Source organism: Brachycentrus maculatus, unplaced genomic scaffold (assembly GCF_059751285.1).
Source record: "Brachycentrus maculatus isolate JH-2025_06_01 unplaced genomic scaffold, ASM5975128v1 h1tg000535l, whole genome shotgun sequence".
NCBI classification, from domain to species: Eukaryota; Metazoa; Arthropoda; class Insecta; order Trichoptera; family Brachycentridae; genus Brachycentrus; species Brachycentrus maculatus.
The window spans coordinates 285,778-302,689 of record NW_028281281.1 but is presented as its reverse complement, the minus strand read 5'-3'; the positions used below and the strand labels follow the sequence as shown (position 1 = coordinate 302,689).

The window sequence follows — 16,912 nt, the reverse complement described above, 5'->3', positions numbered from 1 at the left end:
CCTATTCGCCTCATAAATTTTCTTTACTATTCTTTCTACACTCATTCGATTCACATGCCAAACCATCTCAACACACCTTAATTTTATCGATTATGCTTATCACAGCATTGCATTCTTTCCTAATATCACCGTTCGAACATCTATCATACAATGTTTTACAGCACATTCGTCTGTGAGAGCACATCACTCACTCCTTTCAAGAACGTCATAACAAAAATCGTCATTTTTCATTTGTGCATATTTTCGGAATGCCCAAAAAATGTACTATATCCCAGCAAAAGAGGCATATTTTAACTAAATATTTACCCGCTACAGGGCAGATGTTGTTGTTTTTGCATTTTAAGGAAAGGGTTTTGTTTAATTTTTTTTTTAAATTTTTTAAATATTTTTCAAATGGAGAAAAAACCTTCAGGTTTTACCTAAAAAGATCTATTGCACAGTAAAAAGTTCAATAAGTGGTTTGATATTTCTTTTTAAAACATTGTGTTATATTTTTGAACTTTAAAAACGTTCTCCTGAAAAATCAAGCTTTTTGATTTATGACGTTCTTGAAAGGAGTGAGCGACATGTCGATTGCCTTCTCTCTATTTCATTATTTAAAAATACTCTAACCTAAAGTTAACGTTTTTATCTGAATTTATCTCTTAAACATTGATTTCGTTACCATCTGTAATAAGAAATATATAAATTTCTAACTCACTGATCTTTTATTACTATAGTATATGTCACTTTATTTATATTAATCCGTTTTTATCATGACAGTATTCGTCTATCCCATATGTATTTTATATGCCGTTATATTGTTATGACACTAAACCGGAAAGTGAGACAACTGTCTCTTCCGGAATGTTCACATTTCCTGATTAGGACATTAACGTTTTGTGAATTTGAATGTGACGTTTATTACTTTGATGTGTTCACTTAGTCACGCACGTTCGCGTGAACCATAATTATTTTTAGGTCATGTTTTATATAACAGTACAAATAATTTTGCGAAAATTGTATTTGAGTGAAGACAAAAGTTTTCACTGGAATATTATTATAATATATGTTTTTATTTCATTTGACTTTTCCTTCTTCATTCCACTCAATTCCATTAGTCATAGTTTGCCGAATTGTAAGATAAACATCATTCCTTTTTTTTCTTCTTAGAATCCTTTTATACATCAATTCTTTTCATTTTGTTTTTATTGCCTAAATAAAGAATAGAAATTAATCCATTACGCGCAATATGAAATATTCTAAATTCATTTTTTGATAGTTTATCTATTTTGTATTTGGTCTTAAGTACATCAGTAGTAATTTTAAAGAGTAAAATTAGAAAAAAAGGTTATGTTAACTAATCTTTCGTCACTTCATGATAACATTTATCAATTTTAATTGGTGAATATAATTTTTATTACAACATATTAAGACACGTGTTTAGATGCATTCCGTATCGTTTTCAAACACCGAAGCTTAAAAATGTTGCGAAATGCTTCGAAACACGTGTCATAATAGATCGAAAGAAAAAATGTTACTAACCAAGTAAAACTTGAAATAAAAATATAAGAAAGTGCTTTGTTTAAACTTTACGATCAATAAATAAAATTAAATCATTCATTAAAATTAATTTAAAATGTTTTTTTTTGTTACAGATATGAAAATGCAGATTTCATTGGCAAAAGTGAAAGAAAAAAGTGTTATTTAAATAAATTAATAAATAAACAACAGTTACAATTTTTTTGTTAAATACAAGTTTGTGTTGTGGTATAACATAAATGATAAAAAAATTATGTTAAAATAATATTTAAGTACACCATTAATTCGGAATAAAATGATTGTGTGTAGTGTTTTAAGTTGAAGAATATAGCTAAAGAATTTATCATGGGATCTTCTAAGAAGAGACTTGGAGGTGATCTCCATAGTGTGATGCTGATTCTCCTCATTATGAAGAACCTCTGGACATGTGAAGCGGATAATTTAGGTTAGTCATATCGTTTACCTGAGAATATAATTTATTAATTTATTTGGATTAAAAAAAAAAAACAAGGAAAATTTATGAAACAAAATTGACTTAATAACGGGTTGTTGATTGGAAAATATCAAATGTGGATATCCTGACCAAAATGTTTCATTTCCATAAGTAATCAGGAATTCTATCTTGTAAAATTGTTACGTTTTGGTGCGATTAAATGATTTCGTATTGGTTTAACACAGGAGGTCACGTTTTGTTGATTTACCTTTACTTTAAATAAGATTTCGATAGAATACAGTAAACAAGAACAGATTTGCAATTAAAGGATTTTTATGTATGTGTGTTTTTAAAAATTCTTTTTGGTAAGGTCCTCCACAAATGGTCTTATATTTTTAAGTATAACCATGAATTTTTTCTCCGTTTAAATAAATACCATGACACGCTAATATGTTGTCTATGAGCATGACACATCATGATATAAGTAAAAAAGTTCAAATTGCATAAATTATAAAATAAAATGTATCAATGAGGTATTGATCCTTTTTACTCGCACCACATCTGATTCGGAAAAGTTTAGTATTTGTAGTTACACTTTTTGAAAAGTCAAAAGCAAGGTTAACAGCGCCCAACACAAGAGCGTGGAAATACAGTTCTGCAACATTACGTGACGTCAATGGAACATCAATTTTATTGAATGTAATGCAATTTTGTTAAAACTTTGTAGTATTTCTAAGAAACCTACATAGCACTGATTTTTGGCACGAGTTTTCTTGAACAATATAGCACAACTTTTTAAGATTTTAAATAATATATAGAAATCAAAATTATTACTAGAAAATAGTGTGCAGATTGGGTTTTTAAATAATGGCTAAAAGTGGGATTATAAACATCATAATTTCTAGATAGTTTTAATTATAAAGTGTCTATAAAAATATCGTTACATAACAAGACACAAAAGATTAAGATAAAAATATGAATAACATTTACTTCCTTTAAAAAATACTTTGCAGATGTAGATGTTTTATGTGACATTTTTAAGGCTAGATACTCGATGCACTGACACATTTGATAAATAAATTTTATGTTGCCTTTTATAAAAATTAATAAAAATCGATTCATAACGTAAAACTTTGAGAATATTTCTTTCCAGAAATCACCTCGAATAATTTCTTTTTATGATATAACGTAATTGCTTTACCACAAGTCAAAACTCGAGTTAGTAAGATTACATGAGGTTTCTTACTTAACTAAGGTTTAATGTAAAACATTATTTAGATTAGACGTTAAAACGCAAATAAATCCCTTTTTTAAAACTCAATAAAAAACAATTTATTACGTCATGTTTATAGAATTTTTCTTTCCAAAAATCACCTCGACTAAATTCTTATTATGATGAAATAGTAATCGTTATACTACTGGTCAAAACTCTGGTAATTAAGATAACACGAGGTTTCTTACTTAACTAAGGTTTAATGTATAACATTACATATTTAGATTAGACGTTAACACGTTAGTAAACCCCTTTTATAAAACTTAATAAAAAACGATTTATTACGTCATATTTTAGAATTTTTCTTTCCAAAAATCACCTCAAATAATTCTTTATTATGATGAAATAGTAATCGCTTTACTACTGGTCAAAACTCTGGTAATTAAGATAACACGAGGTTTCTTACTTAACTAAGGTTTAATGTATAACATTATTCAGATTAGACGTTAACACGTTAATAAATCCCTCGTGTCCTAATAAATTTTAGATTCCAAGATATTTAGATTATAACGTTGTTGTAAATACAGATTCTATCGGGGCTAATTAATTTGAATGTGTTTTAATGGAAGTAACGCACATAACACAATTTAATCTACGATCTGAATATATTTTGGTAAACAAAGCGGCAAATTCAATGAAAATCCCCAAGGAAACGCTATAAAATATTTCAAATATAAATACTATTCGTATTCAAATATGTACATACTATTATTATGAATACAATGTTAATTCCAGGATTCCAGTCAAGTAGTAGGTAGAAAATATATACGTGCGCAGAAATAAGGGTGCATGTTAAATACTTTAATCTGTAATATACTCTAAGTACTACTACTACTACTACTACCATCACGCCGTTTCCCCGCAGGGGTAGGCAGAGAGGATGGAACGCCACACTCTTCTGTCCTGACATACACTCCTCGCCTCCTTCACATCCATACATCTAGTCATACATGCCCTCCGATTACGTAGACTTTTGACACCGCCAGATTTTAGGTTCTGATTGATCTGATCGTGCCAAGTCTTTTTCGGTCGTCCACGTTCTGTTTTCCCTCTCACATTTGCCATATATATTTTCTTAGTCATTTTCTCATTATCCATTCGCTCCAAATGTCCATACCACCGCAAAGAACTCATCCTAATCTTTTAAATTATTCCTCGTTCAGCCTTACATTCCTTTCTTATATCATCGTTTTTAATTCTTTCATACTCTAAGTAGAGTCTTCCAATCTCACTATGTAACTTTGATTACAACTCCACAAAATTGCAGTTATTTATTTTGCATAATTTTATATTATTATTAACATTCATTTTATTTTATTTTGATTTTTCTATTTATTTTACAGTCTGAATGTTTGTTATTTATTTTTTACATCTACTTTCTCTTTCCTTACTATCCTACCTACAGACAAGCGTCTAAAATAGAAACTTTGCAGGTTATTCCTTTAAAAATAATCAAAAGCAATCAATTTTCTTCATAAAAAATAAGATTTGTAGATAGTCACGTTGTTGGCGGACAATACAAATCAGCAAATATTAAACTCACTCTTAATTTTCTCATAATATTTTTTTATGCAAATACGTTTTTTTTCCTTTGTTGTGTTCCAAAACTTTAAGTACCGATGACGTGGAAATTAGTTTGAGAAAAATAAAACCAGTATAACTCAGAAGTTAACATATTTAACAGTATTTTGTTTTACAAGTAATGTATGTTAAGCGACTACGTGTAACATACCTACGATATAAAAGTTTTCGAAGAAATACGGCAAACTTGAAAGCAATTTTAGAACATTTCTCCTAATACGTTTATGTATACCATGACTCATAAGTATATGACGGCTGACATTTAGGGTATGAAGAGGGTTTTATAATTTCACAGCCCTTATTATTATAAAAAATATAGCTCACCACCACTCCGCTAACCCGAAGGGGTAGGCAGAGAGAATAGAATGCCACACCAATCTGTATTTGAAATTTTTTTTTGACGTTTTCACATTTATGCATCTCCTCATACATACCCGCCGATTATTCTGACTCCTGACCTAACGAGAGAATGACTTAGAAAGTACTTTTGGCAAATGTGAACGGGAAAACAGAACGAGGACGGTCAAAAAAGACTTGGCAGTCTGAACTTTCAATCTGGTCGTGTAAAAGTATGCGTATGTGGAGGGCATATTTGATTAGATGTATGGATGTGAAGGAAGCTAGGAGTGTATGTCAAAACATACGAGTGTGGCGTTCCATCCTATTTACTTACTCTTGCAGGGAAACGGCGTGATCATAGCAGAAATGGTGATCGTTTTTTATTATAAAAATGCAATTCCACCGAGATATTAGTACAAAACTTAAATGTAATATAATATACATATATGTTCTTACATTTTAAATATTCAAATCAAACACTGATTTGAGTATCAGTTGTATTTATTTTTATAAAACATAAAAAAAATATTGTGCCAATGGTTTCGCGTTGTAAGGGCATTATCACACTACTTTAAACTAATTCCTTAACAATGCAAAACAATGATAATGAATTTATATATTCTATTGTTTAAAAAAAATACACAACTTTGTAGATTCAATTCTTGACTAACCCCCTCCCCCTTGCTTACCCTTTTCCTTATTTAAAGAACAATTTTTTTTATTTATTTTATATTTTAGTTATTATTCAGTCCTGTTTAGCTTCCGAAACTAATAGTCATTAATAAACTCAAGTGGTATAAAAACAAGTGATTCCTTAATCATTTTAACATGTCTTACTACAAAGTAAATGCCTAAACAATAAATAAAATTAGTAGATTCGATTAAGTTTTTGATATTAATATTTAAAATTTAAATATGGAGATCTTAAAATTAAAAAATAATGTGGACATCTTTTGTTGAAATTTGTACCTAAAAGAAATACTTAACTCGTTTTTATTTTGGTTTTTTATTTTTATCGGCATTTTATCCTAATAGAGTCATCGCACGCCCCTGAAACAGATGTAACACATATGTAAGTCGCAACATATTGTATGCATTAGCAAAAGATAAAAATTAAGACCTGCATTTGAATATTCGGGGTCTATAATCGAAACATCTGTTTCTTAACCTCGATTTCGAGTATAATCAGTTTTCAAAAATGGGTCGTTTATCGACCCAGAGACGCAAAAAATCCTTGGTGCTCAACAAGGTTCCCGGCCTGCGAAATGGTCAAACGGTGTCACAAAAAATGTGGCCGTATTATTTTTGAAGAAAAAATTCCGACCCGTGTCAAGTGCATACTCTACTAACATCTAAAACACTTGAAACACTTTTGACATAAATATTAATGAGTTTTTTTTTTGCAACTTAAAACAGATGAACAAACGTGGGACGAATGTGTAATTATTTTTGCGTGTGAAGTGATCTCTCTTAACAAATTTGAAATATCTCAAACCTCTTTTGATACTACAAAGTATTTCAAAGTTTGTACGTGTTGAAAACGATGAAATGATTCGACTGCTACCAATTTTCAACGCGAAGAGAGGTGATATTTTGTGATTTCTAAGTTCAGACATATTTTTGTTTTTAACCACATTTTATTGGTACTTTTCTCCAACCGTGTCATAATATCCATAATATTTTCCCCAATTCATTCACAGTGAAGCGCCCTTGAGGTATTTTTTTACGAAAATGGCGCTATATAAGTTATCCAATTTTATTATTATTATTATTTAACCGGTTTCGACAAGAGCCTTGTAATCTCATCATCAGAGTTAAACGTTTATGAAACCGGTTGGAGAAAAGTATCATTAAAAAGTGGTAAAAAATATAGTGGTTTTAAAATATTTTTTAACTGGCAGGTATAACTTCATGTATTTCTGTAGATTGAGTAAGCTCGAATTATATGTCAGGACAGAAAAGTGTGGCGCTCCACCCTTTATTTTATTTTATTTATTATGCAGAAAAAAAGCGTGATGGTAGAAATGGTAACAATAATAAAACTCCATATATTATGATACATGTGTATTTTATGAGGTTCCAAAGATTTACCTATGGACGCATGATGATGGCAATTTCATGTAGGGGAAAACTTTGACGGTTGTTTTGATGACTTTATACCATACAGCTGGGTTGAATGTTTGCTACTAGTTTACTTACTATTTCTTGGGCAGCACAATACCAAACTGTGTGTATCTACACTAACTTGTTTTTGTAGTTATATTGTACTTACTCCCTACGAACCCAACAGAAAGGGACGACAGAAAAGGAGAATGATAGGCCTTGAAAAGTTAGATATGTTCTCTAATTGAGTAAATACGTCAAAATATTATGATATACATATTTGAAAATCACATTCTACCTCCGCCTCCATAGTGTAATGGTCAGCACGCTCGGCTACCATTCTGGAGGTCCCGGGTTCGATCTCCAGGGGGGTCAAGTAAATATAAGTGATTAATTCACCCTGATATGTATGCAATATTACCCTGAACTGGTTCCTGAAGCGGAGGGCTGATCACCTTTCCTTCGTGTGTTAACGATCAAGATAACACTGTGTTTATATGATGCAGTGCCCTATGCACCATTGGGGTGTGGATAAGGGTTTCTACTACATACTATCTCACATGTGAGGTTTGAAAGCTCTTAAAAGTTATGTATTTATTTTATTAATTTATTTATTTAAACTTCATGTACAGGAAAGAAATATGTTCATTCGGGCTAATTGCTAAATAGCAATATTTTCCAACCAACCAAAAATAGACTAGTGATATTGGTCAACATTTTATTTATATAAATGAAGAGAGGTGAAAGGAGTGCTGGTACCGACACTAATGTAATAGAAGTGAAACATGGAGCTGGCAAAGGAAGGATGAAAGCAGATTCAACGCTATTGAAATACTTTCCCTCAGGCGAATGTGTGGAAAAATCATTGTAAGACAGAATTAAAAACGAATAAATCAGAAAGGAATGTAAGGCTGAACAAAGGATAATTGAAAAGATTTGAAAGAGTTTCTTAAGGTGGTATGAACATGTGGAGTGAATGGATGATAAGAAAATGACTTAATAAAAATATATGTGGTGAATGTGAGCGGGAAAACAGAAAAAGGACGACTGAAAAAGACTAACGAAAAAGGCGAATCAGATCACACAGAACCTAAAATCTGGTGGTGTCAAAACTCTGCGTAATCGAAAGTGCGTGTATGACTAGATGTATGGATGTGAAGGAGGCGAGGAGTGTATGTGAGGACAGAAGAGTGTGGCCTTTCATCCTCTCTGCCTAACCCTGCGGTGAAAAGACGTGAAGGTATAAGTAGAAGTAGTAGTAGTAAGAGAGTTGAAGAGTGTTTTGTAAACACAGAAGGGTATCTAACATATAATCTCTCCCCATCCTGCGGGGAAGCGGCGTGATGGCAAGTATAATTACGTTTCGTACCTATAATATGTTAAAATGTGAGTACGTTATGTACAAATTTAACGTTTGGGTATGTTTGGATAATAAATAAGGGTGGGTGGTTAGTTTATAACTTCATCGTGAATACGAGGCAGGTCCGTTCTTAAGCTTACAGTATAACTTGATGAAAAAAGGTCCCAAATCCTTTAAAATTCCCAGAAATTCAGTCGGCGCTCCCCTTAACACGCCGGGAAAATTTCCGGATTCCCGTAGCGCTCTTTCAGCCGGCATTATCTAAAAATATTATTTGTTCTTGCGGAGAACAAACGCTATTCGGATTCACTCTTTGCCCTAATCTCCTGCGTAAAGATTCTCCCGAATCCATTTTCTCCAGCCCACGTGACGGTAGCTACCTATTTAATTTTGGATCTGCGGCAAAAAGCTGCGACCGACATTATTTCGAAATTTCTTGAATAACGCTCCTCCGATTAGCTCGCTTCTTATAGACGAAACAAAAAAGGGGATATTATATTACTGTTTCATAAGATTTTAATTATTTTTACATGATTTGATGAAATCGTAGTAAACAATTCATATATAAAAAATATAATTAATGTTTAAAAAAAAAAATGTATTAATTTATAAGAAAGTGGTTAAAACAAAGTTGTTTAATTTTATAAAGCTCATAAAATGTGCCACAAAGTATCTGTGAAAAACATTCAAGATACAATTAATATGTTGAGACTTACCTTCTTTAAAAATTTGTATTTGGGTCAGAGACATTGATAGTTTGATTTGAGAATATTTCGCTCACTCCTTTCATCAACGTCAAATATTTAAAAAAAAAAACTTAATTTTTCAGGAGATCGTTTTTAAAGTTTTAAAATATAGTAAAATGTATTAAAAATAAATATGAAGCTACTTATTGAACTTTTTACTGTGCAATAGATCATTTTAGGTAAAACCTGAATGTTGTGTCTCCCTTTGAAAAATATTAGGTATATTTAAAAAAAATAATTAAACAAAACATTTTCTTTAAAATGAAAAAAACAACACTTTCTGCCCTGTAGCGGGTAAATATTAAGTTAAAAATATGCCGCTTTTGCTAGAATATAGTACATTTTCTGGGCATTCCGCAAACATGCATAACTGAAAATTGACGATTTTTTATATATGACGTTGTTGAAAGGAGTGAGCGATTTGTCGTGAATCAAGTTGAGATCATGTATTTTTATTCGTCCCATTAAGATAAACGTGTTCAAACATAGATTTTTTAACAAAATTTTGAGTGTGTCCAAATCATTATTCAAAAGTTGAGGTTTCTCCACTTAAGAGTTTTTTTCCAAAAACTTACTCAAATCAACCATAGATACTGTCGCAAACTTGAGTACAAATTGACGTATGAATTATATAATTTATTCACAACATTTTTGGATTTCTGTACCATGGATGAGTTCTAAAAATTTGAGAAGTGTGGTTGTCAATCATGGGTAGAACGGTGTATAAGGTATAAAGTGTTCGCTTTAATCAGCTTTGACAGGTTGCAAACCTTGTAAATACCCACGTTTTCACATTTTTCTCTATCTATGTTGAGATGTCAAAAAGAGTTACATATTTTTCTCTAGTCTTCGATTTTATATAAAAAAAATAAAGATTTATATCTTTAAACGTAAACTACGGAGCAATGCAGTATGCTCGAGATTTAAAATGCACGAAAAAAAGTTGCTCAATGGTTTCCTTTCCGTATATTTATCCCAGTTACCCCAGTTGCATTCCGGGTAACACAATATCTCTATTCCGAGTATAATGCATACATTAAATACCAAATTCACACGTTCAGAACATCTGCAAAGGAAGCATTCATACAACGGCATTAGTCTAATAATAAAACTTATCTCATAAAAAGGCGGGTAGGTAAACGGCGCAGTAAAACTAACTGGTAAACTGTTTTTAAGACTGAATATCTTAATTTGACCTGAAGCTCGGCAGATGATCCCTTTGTCATTATGTGAATAGCAATGGCACATTTGGGACCGGCTAGGTACTATCTGAGACCACATGTTTCAACCTTTGTAATGTGTAATACTAAACCTATTCTGCGCCCGGAATAATCGTTAATTAAATTTGATTTGTTTGGCCGTAAATACTTCTTTTTCAAACTCGGAATTACGGCTTATGGTTCATAAGGGACTCTATGGGTTTCGTGTGGTGACCATATTTTTAATTTTTCAATTTCAATTTCCAATTAACATATACATTACAAACTATTTTTTTTAAAGCGTATACATTTAAAAAAAAAAGCAAGAACCATTGCTAAAGATGAACTTTTATGAACTTACATAATAATTTGCGAGAAATATGCGAGATCGAAGACGTCATTATTGTCGACGACGAAGACAATAGTTTGCGCACATGAGGAGAATGGGACCATCCAGATTACCCCAAACGCATTGCGGTTAACCCCAAGATAGACCACTTCCGGGCAAACCACCAAAGAGATGGATTGACAGCTGGGAATCAACATCGCAGGAGGCTAATCCAAGAAAGCAGCAGAAGACAAAATAATTTATTTATTTCATCATATACATAATAATAAATAAAAAATTACAATAATGCGTCCACACTGAATTTTCCCGTGCCGAGGATACATTTCAATAAATTTATTTATAAAATTATAATTTGAGAAAATTGTTTATGCAATCGATTACAATATGGCTGAATGATGCAATCCATTTCAGATCTACCCACTTCCATTATCCGTTTATGAAAAGTACCTTTATATTTTAATTGAAACGAGAAATATTTTTTTCAATGTGTCTGAATAATACAAAAATATTTTAAATAATATAACTGGTCAAATCATAAGGTACATACAAGAAAAACATGTTTCAGATGTCTCCCAGTATGTTAAATAATCCCAGTAAGTTCCAATTTTGCATAAATCTCTTCTAAATAAAACTTTCTCAATCCAACCATAGATGGCTGTTATGAATTCATGATAAAGCGTCATGAGATGAATAATATTTGTATGTGCTCCAAATTTTTTAGTATTGTGGTTGTGAATCATGGGTAGAATAGTGAATATTACACATTGATGTAAAGTGATCACTTAACCAGCCTATGACATGTCATAAGTCCTGCTAAATTTATATATATATATATATATATATATATATATATATATATATATATATATATATATATATATATATATATATATATATATATATATATATATATATATATATATATATATATATATATATATATATATATATATATATATATATATATATATATATATATATATATATATATATATATATATATATATATATATATATATATATATATATATATATATATATATATATATATATATATATATATAGAGACTTCTATTTTCTTCTTCTTCTTTTTTAAGATGTCAAAATATAAAACTAGTTAGTTTTGAACTAATGGTAGAGTCCGCCTAGAGGCTGTCTTCCGTGCTGGAGGTCCCGGGTTCAGTTCTTAGGAAGGTCTTGGTATGCGTCCGGCATCTGTGTAAAAAAAAAAAACAAACTTGTTAACGTGTCAATAAATTTTATAAATAAAGTATGTATGTCACTAGAAAATAAATTATATTTTGAATAGTATGAAGCGTCAGATATTCCACGATGACGTAAGTTAATGACTTTTTAAACTTTCTAGAAGTTAGTAATGGTACATTTAAAAAATCAAATTAAGTTATTTAAATGAAGTGAAAGTTTGGTCACCCGAAAGTTTGGTATTGTTAGATCTAACTAAGATCCATATTATCTTAGAGATATTCAAATGTAGTCGTGGATGGAATACGTATTTCGAGGTTTGCCAACTTGTTTTGCAGCTACATAAAACGTTGCTTTTGGTGACTACAATACGTAAAATCGACCCGGGAATGCAGTAATTCCAGATGATATCTTATCTACGAGTAGTTTTGCATTCATAAATTACATAAATATTCATACATTTTGGTGAATAACAATGTTGTGCTTCAAATTGCACGATTATATTTAAATGAAGATTTGTTTTTAAAGCCATTTTTTTATAGATTTTTATCTTACATTGACCTATATTAGTTCCGGCATAATTTTGTTTCTGCTAAATAAAAGCTTTCTCAAATCAATCATAGATACTGCCGCGAAGTCAAAAATCAAGCGATATAAGTTTCATGATATAGGTGGGGGTTCCAAAAATTCAAGTAGTGTGGTTGTCAATCATGGGTAGGATGGTGAATTGTACACGTGTATAAAGATATCACTTAACCAGCTATCTTCATCTTTGTTGCGATGTCAAAATGTAATGAAATATTAATATTATTTTCAACAATAAAAGGGTTTTGATGTTGAAAAATTAAGTAAAATTAAATTAAAATTATTAGGAAACATTTCTTGAATGTTTTTCGCAGATACCTTGTGGCACATTTTATAAACTTTATAAAATAAAACAACCTTGTTTTAAAAACTTTTTATTCGTACACTTTTTCCAACCGGTTACAAGAATTTTATTTTAAAAAGTTTATTAGGAAACATACCGTTTATGATGTTTGAAAATGATGCAGAATGCATTGAAACACGTGTCACAATAGATTTAAAGAAATAGTTGTATTTATCAAGTGAAAATAAAATTAAAAATGGATAGATATTACCCCAAATTGACTGTCGCATCTATCAATAAAACCGTCTTTCCTCACTAGATATAGTAAATACTTCTGAATAAGTTGGATTTATATTTAAAAAAAAATCATAAATAACGTACAAGATGTAATAATTTCAAAATGTTATATTTATTCCTCAAAATGCCTTATATGCCTGAACCCCTGGACCCTATGCGGAAGTGAGTTCGGCCAGAAACTTTCATATTTCCTGACTGTCGGGCGAGAAAGAAAAATGATTTATGAAAATTACGTCGATAAGAGTATGAGCCCTTCACCACATCGTCAAAAGGCGGAATGATGTAATATCGATATATTATATTTTAACCAAAACACAAAAACCCGTATATGAAATAATTCTTCTATGCTAAAATCGCCCGTACGTCACTAGACCAGGGTATAAATTTGCATGTAAACGATTCTGCCCTCATACAGTATTTGGCAGACATCTCGTGAAAGATCGCACAATGGGGCATTTGTGATACCGAGAGCACTCGGAATTTATTTCATTCGAGTGGGTTTTGAATCTTTGAAAATGTGTATTACTGGGAGAGGCCGCCATTGCAGGGAGAGGGAATATGTTATTCCAGAAATTATGAAGAGAAAAAATTAGGCCAACCGTTTGTACGGATATGAATGTGTTGTTTTACGAGTGCGAGCGGGATTATAAAGCTTTTGATGGGCAAAACGTTTTATAACGAAAAATGTAATCTAGCTTTGAATGATAAATAATTGCTTACTTCAGAATTTTATGATTGCATATAAAACACGCGTTTTCGTTTCTCTCCTTTTTTCCCGATTCTGGGCTGTTATTATTTTTTACACGTGGTTAAATGATCCATTTCCATCTAAAGTAGTCTTAAGTTATCTCGACGAAAAAGAAACTTGAAAAATATACTGTTTTTTTTTTCAGATAAAAGACCTTTAGTACAAATATTTTAACATTTATTGTAGCAGTTTAGATATTTTGAACTTAGTGAATAGTGACATCTCCACACAGATGAAGAAGAATATGAAAGTCTGGGTATTTACAGGTCTTATGACCTATCATAGGCTAATTTTAAGTGATCACTTAATACTCGTTTAACGTTCTCCGTTATTCGCAAGATTAATAACCGCAGCACTAAAACTTTGGAACTCGTATATGTATATCCATAAATTAACACGTACTTTTATATATGAGATCTTGCATTTAGCAGAGATCTACTGTAGACGCCTTAAAACATGATTGAAATTTCTATTCAGCTTATAATTTGACCAGTTTTTATCCTATACAATATGTTGACACACTCAAATTGTTACTGAATAGTGTTTATTCAAAAATATTTGACGCTGTAAATGTATTTTCAAAAACAACAACATTAGACCTACAAAATGTCATGAAATGAAAAAGTAACTAGTAACTCTGCATCTTTGGAATAAGGGTCGGATTGGATTCTGACGGTAGCTTCCACTCGAGTAATTAGCAAACATAAGCTGAATTGTTCAACAAGCTCTCAACGTGTAGATCATATACGTTTATATCAAAAGGGACAGATTCTTTAAATGAACTTTTATTTTCTAGCCCCTTTTAACTATCCTCGATTAAACCTAGTTTGATTAGGCAGCTCACAGATAAGAAAAATAGGTACTATAGTTAATTTTTTTCTCTTTGTTTAATTTTGTATTACAGATATCGATATGCTGAGAAAAATAGGCAGTAGTGTGACCTTGAGAAGTCTAAACAATATTGATCTGTAAAACTATACGAAATTCCCACAAACATTGGGTCCATTTCACAAGGATAACAGAAATAAGTAAAGGTACACAAAATTTACATAAAAATTTCAAGGGATGCGGATGTGGACCATTCACAGTACCTACATTTGAACGGAATGCGTCTGATGAATTTCTCATGAATTTTTTGTCAAATATACATAAAAAAAATTGTAACGAAAGTTAATTTTTTTACTAACACCTGATTTAATTAAAAAAAATTAAAGCATAGAAATAGCTTCTGGAATAGGTTTAGGGAGAGCTTGAGCTCATAATCAAATTGCTGATGCAGTTCATTTGCATGATGGACATATTGCAGCATTGGGTCAACGTGTTAATCGTATCAGAGAGATGACAGCAGCAGAAACTTTGATTGTCTGTTTAAAGTTTGGTGGGATAGAAATAGGTTATTTTACGACGGTTGGGGATCATATCCTTCTCAGATTCTCCTCTCTACACTTCTTTTCCTCTATATGTAGCATTCAGTCCCATGAGTTTTAACCAAGGAAGTTCTTGAAGCACTTTTAACTTGCTAGTAGTATGAACTATAATATCTTAATTCAACTACAGTAAAACCTTTAAAAAACGGACTTCTATTTAACGAACCTATAACATATCGGACAAAAAAACAGATAAAAGTATAAAAAAGTAAACATATCCTTTTAATATTATACTTGCTTATATTCAAGTGTCACCGTATTCAAACAATTTTTAGAGGGCTCGATAATCACAAACTATGTTTCAAAACTTCAAAAGTGCTAACAAAACTCGATTCCTTTTTCGATGCAGGATTTCCTACCGATAGCAAGTGCATCAGTATCAAACAGCGACATCACTTCACGACGAGTTTCTGAAGACAATAAATAGAAATTAGTTTTTGTTTTGTATTGTTTATTTATATCTTAATACAGTGTTCATATTCTTTCTTAGTCTTTTTTAGTTATTTCAGACTTATTTTTGTGTAACGGATATTCGGCTTTAACAGACACCCCCTTCCCCATCCGTTATATCGAGGTTTTACTGTACTGTCCCTAAGGATAAAAAAGAGATACATTTCTACCACCGTTATGATTATGAAGCGACAATGTCAGCACATATGGCTACGGCAAATATCCTTATCTGAATTGAAACATATTTGAAGCTATTTTTTATATGAAAAGCATTTTTAACTTTGTGGTATTATAACATGTCACTCTCCTTATCATTCATAGTTCGGTTTGTATAATTAAAGTGGTATTACACAAAGTGAACGATGTATGATAAGGAGAGTATAAAATTTGAAGCTTATTGCAAAAATGTGCATTCTCCGTGCAGTTGACTTTCAAATTAAAATTGGGAAGATGTCACAGTCAGCTGTAGCGACCAGCGCGGCCATTTTGGGCCCAACGAGCCGGGTACAAATTTAGAACTCGAAAGGACGCCATGTTTATTATTGTGCTCGGAAGAGTAGAGAACCGGACGCACACGCGCTGATTTCGCTTCGGATTCATTCGTCGGACGCTGTTTGGCCGAAAAGCTCTGCATAATCTGAACGTGTACGGCCCGCCAAAGGAGCGTCATGCAGTCAGTTCACAATGCGGACGACGAGAATATACATTTTATTAATAAAAGCGGGAAATTCTTCGCGTCCATTTTGCGTTTCCCGCGCGTTTTGTAATCCGGAATATGTTTCCATTCAACTGATACACAACATAATAGGTATTTCAGCGAAATTCTAATGCCATAGTACCTCCCTAAAGTAATAATTTAAAAATAGGTTTACTTGTCAGTTTTTTTTATAAAATATTTTTTTCGAACTTTTGAGATAGTATAATAGTTTAATTTATGGATTAAATATTAAAATCAAGATTTTTAGAGTTTACTAAATTGTATTTTATTATTAAATACACATATAATTCAAATTTT

General features: G+C 31.3%; 1 protein-coding gene across 2 annotated transcripts in view; it reads left to right on the top strand.

The window, feature by feature from the left end:
- Positions 1-16,912, top strand: part of LOC148301610 (uncharacterized) — a 195,829-nt gene that overhangs the window by 13,225 nt on the left and 165,692 nt on the right. For both annotated transcript variants that reach the window (XM_088272995.1, XM_088272994.1), the window contains exon 2: positions 1,638-1,966. In XM_088272995.1, the coding sequence (XP_088129121.1) occupies positions 1,867-1,966 (100 nt within the window). In that variant the 5' untranslated portion in view covers positions 1,638-1,866. The remainder of the gene's footprint in view (positions 1-1,637; positions 1,967-16,912) is intronic.